The sequence below is a fragment of the Vicugna pacos genome, chromosome 19 (genome assembly GCF_048564905.1).
Source record: "Vicugna pacos chromosome 19, VicPac4, whole genome shotgun sequence".
In the NCBI taxonomy this organism is placed as follows: Eukaryota; Metazoa; Chordata; class Mammalia; order Artiodactyla; family Camelidae; genus Vicugna; species Vicugna pacos.
This window is the reverse complement of record NC_133005.1, coordinates 27,638,916-27,654,774: the sequence shown is the minus strand read 5'-3', so window position 1 is coordinate 27,654,774 and position 15,859 is coordinate 27,638,916. Positions and strand designations below refer to the sequence as shown.

Sequence of the window (15,859 nt, the reverse complement as noted above, 5' to 3'; positions counted from 1 at the left end):
TCCCTTTCCCCTGGTAACCCATAAGATTGTTTAATATGTCTGCGAGTCTGTTTCTGTTTGGTAGACGAGTTCATTAGTGTCCTCTTTTTTCTGTTTTGCTTTTTTTCTTTTAGATTCCACATATGAGTGATATCATATGATATTTTTCTTTCTCTTAGGGAAATTTTTAAAGGAAGCAGGGATATGGCAAGAGGTTTGAGGAAGATGGAGCTGAGAATCCAGAAAGGATGTCCACCTGTGAATGAGATAAAAAGGTAGAAGGTTTTGATACTATAGAAGATACATCAAAATACAGTCTAGCCTTATTGGCCCCTAGGACTTGTTTTCAGTAAAATCTTACTCCAGACCACTTCAGAAGACCACAGTTAGGAAGTGTAAAGACTGCTTCCCCGACCACTCATTGGGTTTAAAAGGTTAGGTCACAGTTCTGCATATTCCATGTAAGGGTGCATCTCCCAAGCCTTTGTCTTTCAACCAACCAAAGCCATCCTACTAAATCCTGCTGAATTCAAGCTCTGATTGCGTATCAGTTGATCTTAGGAAATCACTTTTGGGGCAAGAAGGGCACAATTTATAGGCAATTGAAGTGTTGTGACTTTAAAGAAGTTGACTTTTCCAAGAAAGACCTCAAACCTTTCCCCTACGATAGCCTTGGTGATTTCTATAGAGTTTTTGTGTTGTAGTAATGCCCAGATTATTGTTTCTGTCCAAGACCCCTTGGAATTATAAAGTCTGACCAACCAATCTACTGTATTTTAGTAACTTTATATGAAAAAATGTTTTTAAATAGGTTTTTAGCCAAACACATTTCCATAACTACTTCCTTTGTGGTAACCTGTTTTAGAGCTTTAAATAATCTTGGCAGGATTTTTTTTTTCCTTTTTTAGATTTCTAAGCCTAAAGTCCTCTGCAAAACCATTTCTAACAACTGCATCATTAAAATAATTGAAAATTTTAAAAGTTACAAAAGGATTTTCTAATTCAAACTTTATAAGTTTTTCTATTTAACAATGAAATTGCTACAGCATCCTGGTTGCTAAAAGAAATCTTTTAAGATGTTTGAAATATTAATATCATAATACCACCCAGGTCTCATCTCTGCCAAAACAAAATAAAAGTATGAAATAAACATCAGTTAAGTGGTCTTGTTTTAAAATCAGTAAGTGACTGAATCTGAAAATAACCTCAATATACTTATATCTGCATCTGATTCCTTAAATGAAAGCCCTGACCTCAATGTACTGTTTTTTAATCAGAATAATTAAATCAGTCAGGGTCATGGAAACCAAAATACAGTATTTAAAAAGAGAAATTCAGATAACATTTTTTCTTGACTTATTATAAATTTATCAAAGTGATAATGCATATATACATCCAAAATGCAAAGGTTACAAAATATTTCCATCCATCCACTTCACCTCCCTGAAGGCACCCAGTGTTACCAGTTTCTTGTATCTCCTTTAAGATATAATTATGCATTTATGAGCAAATATGTGTATTATCTTCCCTACTTTTTTCACAAACTATAGTATTCTACACATACTGTTCTACACCTTGCACTTTTTCTCCTTAATATCTGAAAATTTTCCATATCAGTCCAAAAAAGAATTTCTTCATTCTATATTCCTGCCCACTATTTCATTGTATTTATTATATTAATGGACATCTAGGTAACTTCCAATCTTTGGCACAAACAATAATATAGTAACTATGGCCATATGTATTTCATACATGGCCAAGTGTGTCTTTAGGATAAAATCCGAAAAGTGGAATTACCAAGTTAAAGGATATGTCACTTGTAATTTCAAGTTAAAATATTGCCAAATGAGGTAGTTAACAGTTACACCCCAGCGATGTATGAGTGTGCTTTTCTCCCCACATCCTTGCCAGCACAATGTGATATTCATTCACTCTACAAATACTGAACTTATGCTATGGGCCAAGCACTGTTCTAGGTAATTAGGAAACACCAAGAAATAAAACAGAACAAAATTCCTGCCCTAGTGGGGTTTATATTCTAGTAGGAGGAGAGAAATAATGTAATGTATAATAACATATAAATAAACATAAAATCATACAGTACAGTGGAAGCTGGAATATACTCTTGGAAACAGATCAGAGTATGTGGAATCAGGAGTGTGGTGCTTGTGGGGAGGTGGGGCTGCAGTTTAAATAGAATGGTTAACACGAGGCTTCATTGAGAAGGTGATATTTGAGCAAAGACTTGAAGGAGGTAAGGGAGGTAGCTATGCAGATCTAGGGAAAGAACATTCTGGGCAGAGGAAGTAGATGTTTCAAAAGTCCTAAGGCACTAGGGTTGTCTAGGGTAGTCAAGGAAGCACGAGAAGGCCGGTGTAACTAGGGTCGGATGAGAAAGGAGAAAGTAGCAAGTGAAGGTAGAGGAAAATGAAGTGTTATAAGGGACCAGACCCAGATCCTTACTGACTTACAAGGCCAGGACAAAGAGTTGGGCTTAACTCTGAAAGAAATGGGGAGTCAACCGGAAGCATTTTCAAACTTTTGGATTTTGCCAATTGAATAAATTTTTTAAAAAATGGCTTTTCAGTGGTTTAAGTTGTATTTTTTCTTCTTAGAAAGGTTGAGCATCTTTTCGTGTCTAAATGTCATCTACATTTCCTTTTCTTAGGCTGTATTCAAATCCTTTCCCCATTTTGAGGAGATTTGTTGGTCTTTTACATGTTGAGTCATAGAAGCTTTTTCTGTTGAGGAAATTAGCCTTTGGTCTGTTATTTTAGTTAGAATTCAGTTAACATCTGAAATGGTCTAACCACCAGGGTTTTGCTTTTGTTTGTTGCATTTCAAACTTAAGGACCTTAGTAATGACGTTGCAATTGTATATGGAAATTCATGATTCTCCACCCCGTGTCTTATTTTTTTTAATCACATATACAGAGAAAAATAATTTCTGAAGTGACAAAATGCTTAGAAGTTCTTAGGTGCAGTTTTTAATTAACTGAACTTATCAATGAAAACAGGTAGTAAAAAAGGTTAAGTATCATAGAATACATAGGTGATGGTCTATTTCCTTTTATTTGATAGCATACATTTTATAAGTTAGCTTTGGGTGTTAAGTAGGAAGTTCAAAAGATACAAAAAGAAACAGTAAAAGTAATTTTTTATTCTTATCTCACTGCTTTCAAATTCCTCTTCCCTTAGGCAACACTGTTCCCAGTTTCTCATGTGTCTTTACGGATGTTTTATAGATACATGTGTATATATAATCCTCTGTCTGTTTGCTCTAAGTGAACCCATTCCTAACCTCAGTTATTCAACTTAAATTCCTGCATTTAAGAGTCAGTTATATTGATTGAGATGAAACACTTCCAGATGTAGAAACAAAGTAGATTAGAGTTGGTTCTACTATAATGATTAGAGTTGGTTGTACCTGTTTCCGGTGCAGTAAGGAAAACAATAGGGGAAATAGTAAGTTATAATTGTTCTTTGCATAGAACCTTCATGTTATTTTTTTTCACCTTGCATTAATTGTATAGATATTATTGTTATCGCCATTTTACAGATGAGGAAACAGGCTCAGAGAGGTTAAATCACTTGCAAAATCAGAAAGTAGCAGTGCTAGGACTTAGATTTGTATCTCTTGATTCCAATCCTCTGTACTTTCTTCAGTAGCTCCAGAGGTAATAGCCTTAGCTGTTTCTAAGAAGAAAAGGAAAATACCAATTCTTTAAATCGAATGAGGAAATTAAAAGGAGGAAAAAAGCAACAGTGATTATCTTACTGATTGTTTGCCATTGCTGTCTTTAGGTGTGACATTCATCCCTCTCATAGGTTTGACCTTTCCACCAAGACCTTCTGCTAAGAGGCTAATAATATCTGGGCTGGGTTTTAGCTAATGTGCAGATTTCCAGCTTCCCTGGGGATATCGGGGAGCAGGATTAACCTAAGTATGTATAGATTCAGGAAACAAAAGTGATCCTAAGTTTTGGTTCTGGGTAGAATGAGGTCTGTGTCAGGACAGTCTCTTAGAGGAAAACTTAAAAGAAAATGCTATTCTGAAATACCTTCTTGTGACCAAATTGAATGTCCTGGGCTTAAAGTTTGACAGATAAAGGCTTTAGAATTAACATCTTTAAGTTAAATTGGGCTTTTCGGTTTCTAATTTCCTTATCTGAAGTCTAAGCAAGGTACAAAAATCATTAATTGTCCTTGTGAGTAGGGCTGGCACTACTTTCTCTGTAGGGACCCAGTGTAAGGATCACCACTTCAGCTTTTCCTTGGAGAAACAAGCACAGTAAGAATGATGAGTCAGGTCTTGCCCCTCCCCCACAACTATTAACTGCTTTTTTTGACAGTTAGGTGGTGAAGCAGTTTTTCCCTAAGAGGTGCATGTGCAGACTAAGTACCTGCTTAGAGCAGAGCAAAGCTGGGGGACCCCCTACCCCCAATTTTTTTTTTTTTTGGCAAAAAATTTCAAAATGAAATAGCCAGGTTGGGAAAAATAATCAGGACTCTATTGTACTTTCTTACGCTTATTTTGTGGTTTGAATTGTTTATATTTTGAATTACAGTTGGGAGGAATCCACTAATCTTGGAGCTTCTAAAGGTATTAATCAGGCTTTGGACACAGGCTCTGGGGAACTATGAAATAGTAAACCACAACTGGGAAGCTAATGATAGAGGCGATCACACAATAGGATCAAAATAGAAACAACCTTCATGATGTATCTGGATCAGAAATAAAGGGCAGAGTAAATCTCTTTCACTACCCCTACTTCACTTTCTATTCAAAAAAGCTCAGCTGAATGTTAAACAGCAGGCCACTGGATACTAATGAAAAATAAAACCCAACACAACCCCTGAGAAAATGTAAGAATATATTGACAAAAGAAAAAAAATAAAAAGCAGGCAGGTGATGCTGGAACTGACTGATGCATCCTCGATGCTTAGTTGCCTGAATTTGATTCAACTGATAATAGTGAAGCCCTGAAGAGTTTGGAGAGACACAATACAAATGCTGCTTGAGAAAGACTAGATTAGTTAAGTAAATATAAGATGGATTGGAAGAGAAAATACAAAATGCTGAAAAACAACTAGAAACCTGGTGGAGGAAGAGTTGGGGATGAGGAGCAGGGAGTCACTGATAACAAAGAGGACCCAGCATGGGGCTGGGTTGTTTTGCTGAACATGGAAGCACTGTTCACTGAAAGCCAACGACACAATTGAGTTACAGACCAAAAGAAGGGGAGGGGGGGAGATTACTGCTTAAATCTGCTTTATTTCATAAGGGAAATAAGGGAACTCAAGAGTATTTTCCCTTTATCTTGGCCTCATTTCCCAGGCCTGCACTTCCAATAATTCAATTCAGGAAAGTCTGAGAATCACACCATGGAAAAGGAAAAGTCATAGAAGTGAGTGACTAATTGGATGTAAAGGGTGACAGATCAGATGAATCAAAAGACAGGAGATGAAAATGGAAGGCTTTACACACACACGATATGACTTACTAAAAATCCAAAGTTAGAGCCCAGATTCAGTTCCGAAGAGAAAAAAAAAAAAAAGCAAACATACAGAATGTTTCTCAGTTTTTGTTTGGTGTATGACCTTGGAGAGTTGTTTCTTTTGTTCTTGGATCATTTTCAAGCCAGCAGTGCTCCTCAGTTCAAGTTTGGATGATCTGAAAATCACAGCAAAGGAAGAATCAGTATCTGGCACATAGCAGGCATTCAGTAAACATTTGTGGAATGAAGAAATGAAGGGTTTGCAGGACTTAGTATGCAGAAAGTGGGAAAAGAATCAAGAGAATCACATCCAGCAGCAAAGAAGAAATGGTCTACAGTACATAGACTGCAACTCACTGAAAGCCAGACTACTTACTAAAGAGAGGAAAAATGGGGCAATGAATCTCTGGTTTTGTTCTGAGAGCTGTTTCTTTTTATCTTGGTTTCTTTTCAAGGCGAGAATGACCCACTGTGGTTCAGATCTGGATAAAAAAAAGAATTGATTAGTTATGGCAAAGGCAAAAAACGTGAGGCTTCTCTGCTCTTGCGGTCTTGTCCAGGACTAGCTATGAATGCCAGGATCTTGTGGGGTAGACTGACTTTCACTCTATTTTTCCTCAAAAAATTTTGACCATGATGTTTGCATTTGATAGAGCCAGTGATATTTCTCAACAGTTGTTCCCCCACCTTTACCACTCTCAACTCCCTACTGTATGTTGCTCTATTTTGCACTCACCAGAGTGTCTAGCAGGTCTGCATTAATCTGGATGTAAGGTGACAATCTCCCAGACAAGAGCTATGAAGAGGAGGGCCAGGCTCTGGATTCCTGATTTGGCCAACTTTTATAGGGTCTGGCTAACCTGATGATCTTTTTTTTATCTTCAGTCTCTACCTCCTCCTGTCCCTGATTAATTCACATGCTTGCATTTCCTAGAAAATACCCTTCCATTTGGCTGTCCTCCACCAAGCTACTTAAGAGGAGTTTTTACTTCCTACTTCAACTTTCTGATCTTCCTCCCACTAGCCCCTCAGTAATCTGGCTTCCACTCCCACTGTGTTAAAGAAAACTGCCTCTGGCAAAGACTAAAAACATATGAATGATAACATATGAAGTCTTCTTTGAATTCCTCATTCTATTTGAACTCTCTGCGGTGTTGGACTCTATGGTGTACCTCTTTCCTGGCTTCTGAGATATTGCTCCTTGTTTTTATACCTCTCTGGACAGTTTGGTTTTTTTATTCATTCACTCCTAAAATTCTTCCCACCCCTGAAACATTGGTGTTCTAGGGGTTTTGCTCTTGACTCTCTTCTCACAGCAACACATTCCTTGAGTGATATGAACCTGCTCCATTAGCCTCGGGTACTGCCTAAAAATTCCCACATCTTCATGTCTAGGCTGTCCCCACTCCTGGAACTCTCTCTTAAATAAGCACAGTAGGTTAATTAGAAAACAAAGGAGCCACTACAGGAGGACCTTCATCCATCTCAACCTCCACTAATCCTGACATTTCTTTGCTGACAGGAAAGGAAATTAGGAGGTGGGATGATAAGCCCTGTTACAGATCCCTTGGCACTGGAGATACAGACTTCCTTAACTGCCCATAACCAATCCTCTAAGTTAAAACTCATGAGAGGCGAGTCTCTGTGCTGACATTATGTGCCACCATCCCTTTCAGAAAATAATAAGATGGTCCTGAAGTCAGCTACAGCAGTAGCTTCTAGAAGGAAGCAGAGTTGGAAGTACCTCATGGGTGGTTCAGTTTGAGTTTTTAGGGGGGAGTTTGAGTTGTTACTCACATTGAGACCCAGCTTGTGGCTGGTTCCCAAGTCCCACCCCTCTCTATGTGTGGAGAATGTAGAAGACTGGGAAGTTGCCCAAGAAAGAGGGGTCACCTTCCAGGACCAACAGTCTCCTCTTAAACTTTCTGCAAGCATCCCACACATAACATTCCAGAAATGGTCTCATCACTCTGGTTGTATTCCCATTCTAGTTGACAGTCTCACCTTTCATCCTCTTGGCCCAGATGGAAACCTGTTACTGGAGACTCCTCCCCTCAGCAGTGCCCCCTTCAGTTCTAGGACAGCAACATCTCTCCTTCCCATGATGGACCAGCCCCCTACAATCTCCATACCTCTAGTCTCTACCCCATTCAACCCATGTGTTTCACTGCAGCCAGAGGAACCTGTCCAAAACACATACTGATCATCACCTCTTTTCATTAAAACCCCCACTGATAATGTCCAGGCTTTTAGGGGGTCATATGTGGTCCTTCGCAACCTAACTTGATGTGTCTCCCATTTTCATCTCTGGTGACTCCTTCACTCATCCAAGCAACAATAGGCTGTTTGTAATTTTTCAGACAGACCACACTAAGTACTATGAGTCAGGCACTGATCTAAACTCTGGAATACATTGAACATGAAAGGAAGGCCCCTGCTCTTATCAACTCACATTTTAGTAGAAAGAGCCAATGAATACACAAAATTTCAGATAGTGGTAAGGTGCTATGAAGATAACGAAATGAGGTGGTGGGGAGAATGGGGGTCAAGTATTTTAAATACAGTGCTCAGGGATGGCCTGACAAGGAGACTAAAACTAAAAAGTTGAATGACAAGGAACACCCAGACAAGCAAAGACCTGGCATAGAGTATCTGTGGCTGTTTGATCAGCATGTGCGAAAGGCCCTGAGTCAAGAACTAGTTTGGCAGCTTGGTGTTTCCAACGTTCCAAAACACAGCAGTGAGGCTGGATCTTCTTATATTCCTGAGGAGGGGGACAGTGCCTTAGATGAGGTGAGGCCAGATAACATGGGGCTTTACAGGCCACGGAAAGAAGTTTGGATAGTATGTTAAGGGCAAAAGGAGTCTACTGAAGGATTCTTGACAAACTCTGATTTACCTTTTAAAAAGGATCACTCTAGCTCTTCCTATGAGAAGGGGTTTTGGTAGCAGAAGGGTACGCTTCCACACCAGTTCTATACCTTCAGATGATGCTCAGGCCATTCCCAAGTTTGGAATGACTATCTTAACTGGGTTCCAGGGTCATATTTCCCAGGGTCCGGGAAGCTGAGACAGGGCCCCCCTCCTAAAGTTCTTTCAGCCTAAGTCAAACCTCGTTTAGAGATAAAGGAGAGGTGGATAGGTGTTCCCTTCGTCACTCAACAGACCACTCACTACGCGCTGGAGACGCTGAGGGAAGTCCGACGGGCCCCCCTCCTCCACCCCCTCCCCACTCGGTCTCCTAACTCAAGGAGCAAGTCTTGATCAGACTTTGGCGCCCTAGGGCAGTGACAAACCCAGGACCGTGGGTTGGAGGGGCAGAGGAGGCTTCTCCCTAAGATGAATGATGCCACCTCGCAGCATGCAGCCCAGCTCGGCCCAAACCAAAGAGTCACCAAGAAACGGAGGGGCCGCCGCTTCCAAGGCAGGATATGGACTACAATTCCCAGCAGACCCTGCGCGCTGGCTGCCGATCCCTCCGCTCCCAATTTGCCCCGTCGGCTGTGTCCACCGCTACCTGTCAAGGGCCAAGCCAGGCCTTTCTTAGGCCCCGAGGTCCGTCTTCTTATCACATTTCCGGAGAGGGACGGCTGGGAGCCCCGGAGGAGAAGCGGACTTTTTTTGAGGAGAAACGCGGATGCAGACCATGGAAGAGAAGTCGTACTGCAACCCCCGATTTTCGCGCGCTTTGGGCGCGGGTGGTTGTGGGTAGCGCAGCCAGGAGGGAGAAAGGAATCGGGGGGCTGTGGCCGCGCCGCCCGCCGGGCCTGGGAATGGATGAGGACGACCCCCACGCCGAGGGGGCGGCGGTGGTCGCCGCGGCCGGGGAGGCGCTGCAGGCCCTGTGCCAGGAGCTGAACCTGGACGAGGGGAGCGCGGCCGAAGCCCTGGACGACTTCACCGCCATCCGGGGCAACTACAGCCTGGAGGTGAGAGGCGGCAGGTGGGGACCCGAACTCGCCAGGCCCCACCCCCCGCCCCGCCCCTACCCCACCCTATGGGGCGGTGGGAGTTTCCCCACCGGGAAGGGTCTCTGCCCAACCCCGCGCCGAGGCGTGCGAAGCTGGAAGGGCGGGTGTAGATTAATCTATCCATTTATCTTGAGGCGGGAAACTGAAGTCCGGAAAAGGAGTGGCTTGTCCAAGGTCACGTATCACTCAGGGGTCCCCTAGACTCCAGACTAGCGCCGCAGACGTCATGGGACTGCCCTTAAGTCTATTTTTAAAAGTGAATAATGGTAAAAGTTTAGATGAATTTTGTGCCTAGACGCCACTGTCCAGCGCTTTAAATATATCATCTCGCTTAGTTCTCTCCACAACCCTCTGAACATGTTCTGTGATCCCCATTACACAGATGAGGAAGCTGAGCCCCCAAAGAGCTACTTGCCCAAAGTCACACGGTTAGTAGTAGAGCCAGGTTAAGGAGTCTGAGCCATTTCACCTCTCCGCCCTTCCGCCTGAAGGTGTGCGGGTTACTCGCTTTGCAGCCCTGCCACTGTACAGAAGTTTGGTCACAGCCAATGTGCACACAGCACTTGTCTCTTGGTGCCAGGTTTCTCCTCTCTCAGATGGGGATAATTAGATTGGCCTGATGCTAAGCACAGTATCTGTCTCTGAACAAAATAAATGTAGGCTATTTTTAGATTTTCCCCAACCGTTCTTGCATTTAGTCCTCACAACAGCCCTGTGAACGAGGCAGGGCAGTGAGTAGTAAACCCACTTTTCCAGGTAATAATATCAAGGCCCAGAAGATTGTCTTGCCCAGGATCGTTCTGCTAATTATCATTCGAACCCAGACAAGCATAAGCCCAGTATAGAGACAGAATTGTGATGCCTTATGATCAAAGATTTTCGTGATCCAGGAGGGCTGAACTCACAGAGTGCTCTACTGAGTCATCACCCGCTAAAATAATTGCTGGGTTCAAAGAGGTAGAGTTGGAAATTTGAAGTCGAGTGTGTGTGTTTATATGTGAGGGAGAACGGGAGACACTTGTATGTCTCCAGAGTAGGACTCGATAGATTGTATAAAGGACCATGGTCTGCATCTGAGTGGCACGCCTGGAAATCTTGAGGAGGAAGAAGAAAGTAAGGGAAATTCTAAATTATGGCCTCTCAATTGAAAACAAACTTCTAAAAAAGTCTGAGAAAGCATTCTGACATCCCAAATCTTCATTTGGTCTCATTGAATAAGCATTGCTGAGTGCAGGCTGTGGTCAAGGCATTCATTAAACAAGGCATCTCTTTCAGATTCTTGAATATGTCAAGCTTGTTGCTACTTGTGTGCTTTCTCCATGCCATTCCCTCTGCCTGGAAGCTTTTCCCTCACTCCCTACTCCAAGGAAAATTGAGCTAAATCTCCAGTTAGGTAGAATTGATCAGGATATCTTACATATTTGACTTAGCACAGTTGTGAAAGTTAAGAGTGTTCGTGTTTATTCTATCTACAATGCTTTATTTTCCTCTTTTTGTTTTGTTTTTGGTGAAAAGATTTTCATATATCTACTGCTTCCTAAGAATCTCTCTCCCTGGCTGGCCTCTACCCTCTCTCGACTACCTGACAAACTCCTGCCTATATTTTCCCCGTACCCACCCCTTTTCCCCCATATATTTTGGTGATTTACCACTTACCAGTTTTGTCTCCCTCTGTGAATCCTTCCCTGACTGCCCATCAAAATCAATTACTCACTACACTATATTCTCCCTTAACACTTAATCTTTAATTCTTCTTATAGCATATATATCATCAATTATAGATAATAGAATCTGTTCCTCTTAGCTCTAGACTTGGAGTTCCATGAGATCAGAACCATCTTTGTATTTCTAAGACCTAGAATTAAGGAACTAGATTAAATACTATATGTGCTTTTTTTTTTTAAGGAAAAAAAAATTAAAGCAGTACTTTTGGTTCTTCCCTATCTTAATGGTGTTTTCGTCTAGTAACCTGTATCCAAAAGCTCTGCAATAGTTGGATGCTATATCCAAACAATTTGTTAATCAAGACTTCTAAAAATACTCAACCTTAAGCTTATCTGCCTCACTTAATGCCTTGAGCAAATAAGAATTTTAGGGTAGGACCACTGGGTCTCAGTTTTATTGGTGGCTACCCATTTCTACCCACCCCTTTTGGATTCCTGCAAGAAATTTTTTTATCAGTCATCTTATTCTTCTAGAGTCTGATCTTAAAAAGGACCTGCAGAACAATGAATAGGAACAGTATTATATTGTGTAATGAGATTTGTGTCTAGTTCTTAATCCTTAAATTTCAGGTAAAGCTCAGTAATGAAGTCATAAAGTAAGTCTAGCTTGGAGATATCTCAAGTCTAAAGCAGAGAATTAGATGTTGAATTCCCAAGTGTCACTTTTTTGTAGCATTGTAAATTGAAATATCTGCTAAGAGCCATACTTACTATTTTAAATTTTGGGGTAAATAATTCCCCAAATTTTTACCTCACAGAAATGATAGTCTCCTTTATGTTGTGCAAGATAGGTATTAATTTATTTATGTGTGATACCTTTCTACTCTGTTCTTTCCTTTCTCTGCCAGACTAGTTAAAAAAGAAACAAAACTAAACTGATAGAAAGGAACTTCAGCACCATCAAGGCTGTGACTGGTGGTATAAAACTGAGAAAGCTAATGCTGAGAAATTTTGAGAGAACTCTTTTGATAATATTAGATTTGGGGTGTAGTGAGAGATCTGTCTTTAGATTCATACTGATTTAGCATCTTATCCAGGACTGAGAGTAGTTTTATACCCATTACTGCAACTAACCAAGCTTTGTTACCTTGGGCAAATGTCTTCACCTCTCTGGCCTGTTAATACAGAATGATAATTAGACCAGATAATTCTGAGATCTCTTTTCGTTCTAGAATTCAAGCATTTTAACATAATATATCTATTTTGTTGTTTGTCTTTTGTCTGCCAGGGAGAAGTTATACACTGGTTGGCATGTTCATTATACGTTGCGTGTCGCAAAAGCATTATTCCCACAGTTGGAAAGGGTATCATGGAAGGAAATTGTGTTTCACTTACCAGAATACTACGTTCGGCCAAATTAAGGTAAAGTACTTTGATTTTTCAAACATTGTTTTATAAGTCTTAAATTTAATTTTAGGATTTAATTTCTCTTTATTTTACATCATTTCACTTCATTCCATTCTAAATTTGTTATCATATAGGTATCTTTTCCTAATTCTCACATTCGTCCTTTGCCTCTCTTTCTTAAATTTTAACTTCAGAGGCCTCTGTACTACATCCTTTTTATCTATAAATTTTTCATTAGTATTTTAAACTTAAAAATATTATCAAGCTTTCAGAAAAGTTGCAAAAATAAGAAAAATACAAAGAACATCCATATACTCTTGACCTAGACTCACCTTTTATTGACATTTTACCCCATTTGCTTTGTCATTTTATCTTTTTCTCTTAGACAATATCTTTTGTCAACTATTTCAATTTAAGTAGCGTCCATTATAGCCCTTTACCCCTAAATACTTAAGTGTATATGTGCTTAAATAACTACAGTACAGTTATTTATTTATTATTATTGATAGAACAATCTTACCTAATCTGTTATCTCTATTCTAGTTTTATTAGTTGATCCAGTAAAATTCTTTATGGCATTTTTTTTTCTCGAGTACCATCTCCATTATTGGATCAGGTATTGCATTCATTTCCCCTGTCTCCTTAGTCTCCTTTAATCGGGGACATTTCTACAGCCTTTGTCTCTTAGGACATTGACATTTTTGAAGAGTATAATTCACAACCACCCTACCTCCCACCCTTTTTTAATAGATTGTCCCTTATTTTGTATTTGTTTCATGTTTCCTTATGATTAGATGCAGGTTTTACATTCCCAGATGGAAAACTACTTAAGTGATTTTGTGTCTTCAGCATATCACATCTGAAGGCACATGATACCCATCTGCCTCTCATTGGTGATGTTAATTCTGATCATCTACTAAAGATATTATCCTGTTTCTTTACTGTATGGTTAATATTTTTTCCCTTACAAATACTAAGCAATTGGTGGGGTCTCAGCTATAGCTTTTACTTGCTCTAGTATCAACCGTATGGAACTATTTGCATACAAAACAACAGAAATGGAGTGATCCACATTTGGATAGTTGCTAACGTTCTCTGTTTCTGCATTTTTTTTCTTTTGACCTGTGACAAAACTTTTTGAGGTCATTGTCTATCTGCTCTCCTGGGTTTCCAGAATAGAGGAGAAACAAACTGTAAAGCCCTATCCAGCAAGGGTTAGGTTTCAGTTCATGCTAAATTAGAGACGAAAAGAAAAATCCTCAGAACAATTTTGATTTCTATAAATGGAAAAATAATTAAGTCAAGACAATTTTAAAAACTTTAATAGATATAATTTTTGTCATTCATGATAAAAACAAATGGAGGGGAGGGTGTAGCTCAGTGGTAGAACACGTACTTAGCATGCACAGGATCCTGAGTTCAAATACTCAGTACTTCCATTAAAATAAATAAATAAATAAATAAATAAATAAACAAACAAACAAACAAACCTAATTACCTTCCCCCCTCCAAAAAAAAAAAAAGAGAAATGAAAGTATAACTAAGATGGATGGAGTTCAGGTAATTTTCTTAACTGAATAAAACCTTATTCGTTGTACTATCATCTTTTTCTATCAATGTTTCTCATCACTGTATAAAGTTTTAAAGTCAAACAAGATTATACTATATAGCACAGGGAAATATATACAAGATCTTATGGTAGCTCACAGAGAAAAAAATGTGACAATGAATATATATACATTCATGTATAACTGAAAAGTTGTGCTGTACACTGGAATTTGACACAACGTTGTAAAATGATTATAAATCAATAAAAAAGTTTAAAAACATAAAATTTTTAAGTCTTTGAAATAATAAGTTGTTGAGGAAACTGAACAAAAGAGAAAAAACTTAAAATTTAGAGCAGTATAAGCTCATGATAAAAATTTCAAATAATGAAAAGAGTTCTGGAGGTAGATGGTGGTAATGGTTAATGCCACTGAACTATAGACTTAAAAATGGTTAAGTTTTATGTTCTATATACTTTTACTACAATTGAAAAAAAGGTTTAAAATTTTTCAAGTGATACAGAGGGGTTGAAAGTAGAAAGATGTCTCTTCCTTTTTTCATTCTCCAGAATTTACCACTATTAGCATTTATTGTTATTAAATTGTTAAATAAGAAAAAAATCCGTTTTTCAGATTTTTTGTTTTTTTGTTGTAAATGAGATTATACTACATGTATTTTTCTGCACTTGCTTTTCTTACTTTAGATTCTGGAAATCCTTTGTATTACTAGTTATGGCTCTACCTCATTAACTTTTTTAATGACTGTAGAATATTTTAAGATATAAGGATGTTTTATATATTTAGCCAGCCCCTTTATTGATGGGCATGTAGATTATATCCAGTCATTTGTGATTATAGACAAGTGACCATTATTATAAATATGTATTTCAGATAAATTCCTAAAAGTATAGAGATGGGTCAAAAGATACATGTTTTTTAAATGTAAATTGGTTTAAAAAATTTTTTTAAGTGTCAGATTCTTAATTACTGGAAGAGCAATTGGCCAACATCAACATGTTCATTTAGACAAATGAAAAAGAATCACAAGCTTATACCAGAAAGTAAGGAAGTGCTCAAAAAAATGTGGGGACATGTCTAAGGAACATAGGAGCTAGTTTGAAAAGGCTCTCATTCATAGCCATATCTGGGATAATCTGAAAATCAAAATGAATAGAGACAGTAATGGATTACAACTCACTTAGTAAAATCTAGTTTGATAATAAATAGGACAGAAGGGATATCTCTTCCTTACATTAGAATGCCAAGTAATAAATGTAGAAAAAAATGAGTTAGAAAAAACACTCCACCATTTTGCAACCACTTTTAATAATTGACTGAGGCAAAAAATCACCAATGGATGCTAAAACTAGAAGTTCAGTTTGATGGGGAGCAAAATATTTGCATAATTGCAGAGTATCTCTCTACAAGTCACTTATCAATTACAAAGGGAAAAATAGTAATTTTGAAGTGGAAAACCTGGCAGATACCATCTAAATCAGGTATAGAGTTATTGTCAATAATGGAACAAATGGATACACACCTCTGAGAAGGATATGACATCACTTATGTAGTACTGTGTCAAAAATACATAGCCTGAATCTAATAATGAGAAGCATGTAGGGACATACTACAAAATAACTGACCTGTCTTCTTCCAAAATGTTGGTGTCACAAAAGACAGTCTGAAGAACAGATCTTTTTTTTTTTTTAACATTTTTTATTGATTTATAATCATTTTACAATGTTGTATCAAATTCCAGTGTAGAGCACAATCTTTCAGTTATACATGAACAT

General features: G+C 38.8%; 2 protein-coding genes and 1 long non-coding RNA gene across 7 annotated transcripts in view; 2 read left to right on the top strand and 1 right to left on the bottom strand.

The window, feature by feature from the left end:
- MROH8 (maestro heat like repeat family member 8) overlaps positions 1 to 1,134 on the top strand; it is a 39,743-nt gene extending 38,609 nt beyond the window's left edge. Inside the window, exon 24 of the transcript XR_012061713.1 lies at positions 159 to 1,134. The gene's annotated coding sequence lies outside the window, so the exon portion shown is untranslated. The remainder of the gene's footprint in view (positions 1 to 158) is intronic.
- On the bottom strand, positions 108 to 9,027 carry LOC107033392 (uncharacterized). 5 transcript variants are annotated; one of them, XR_001458851.3, is made up of 4 exons: positions 8,995 to 9,027; positions 5,854 to 5,959; positions 5,484 to 5,653; positions 108 to 235 (listed from the first exon to the last, which is right to left on the bottom strand). It is a non-coding gene; the product is annotated as an uncharacterized lncRNA (long non-coding RNA). The 5 variants fall into 5 exon arrangements; XR_012061718.1 differs by lacking the exon at positions 108 to 235 and adding an exon at positions 3,120 to 3,675; XR_012061715.1 differs by lacking the exon at positions 108 to 235 and having other exon boundaries at positions 3,120 to 5,653.
- The window catches only part of RBL1 (RB transcriptional corepressor like 1), a 47,627-nt gene continuing 40,127 nt past the window's right edge, over positions 8,360 to 15,859 (top strand). The window contains exons 1-2 of the mRNA XM_006202566.4: positions 8,360 to 9,406; positions 12,401 to 12,534. Of these exons, the coding sequence (XP_006202628.2) occupies positions 8,909 to 9,406; positions 12,401 to 12,534 (632 nt within the window). The 5' untranslated portion in view covers positions 8,360 to 8,908. The remainder of the gene's footprint in view (positions 9,407 to 12,400; positions 12,535 to 15,859) is intronic.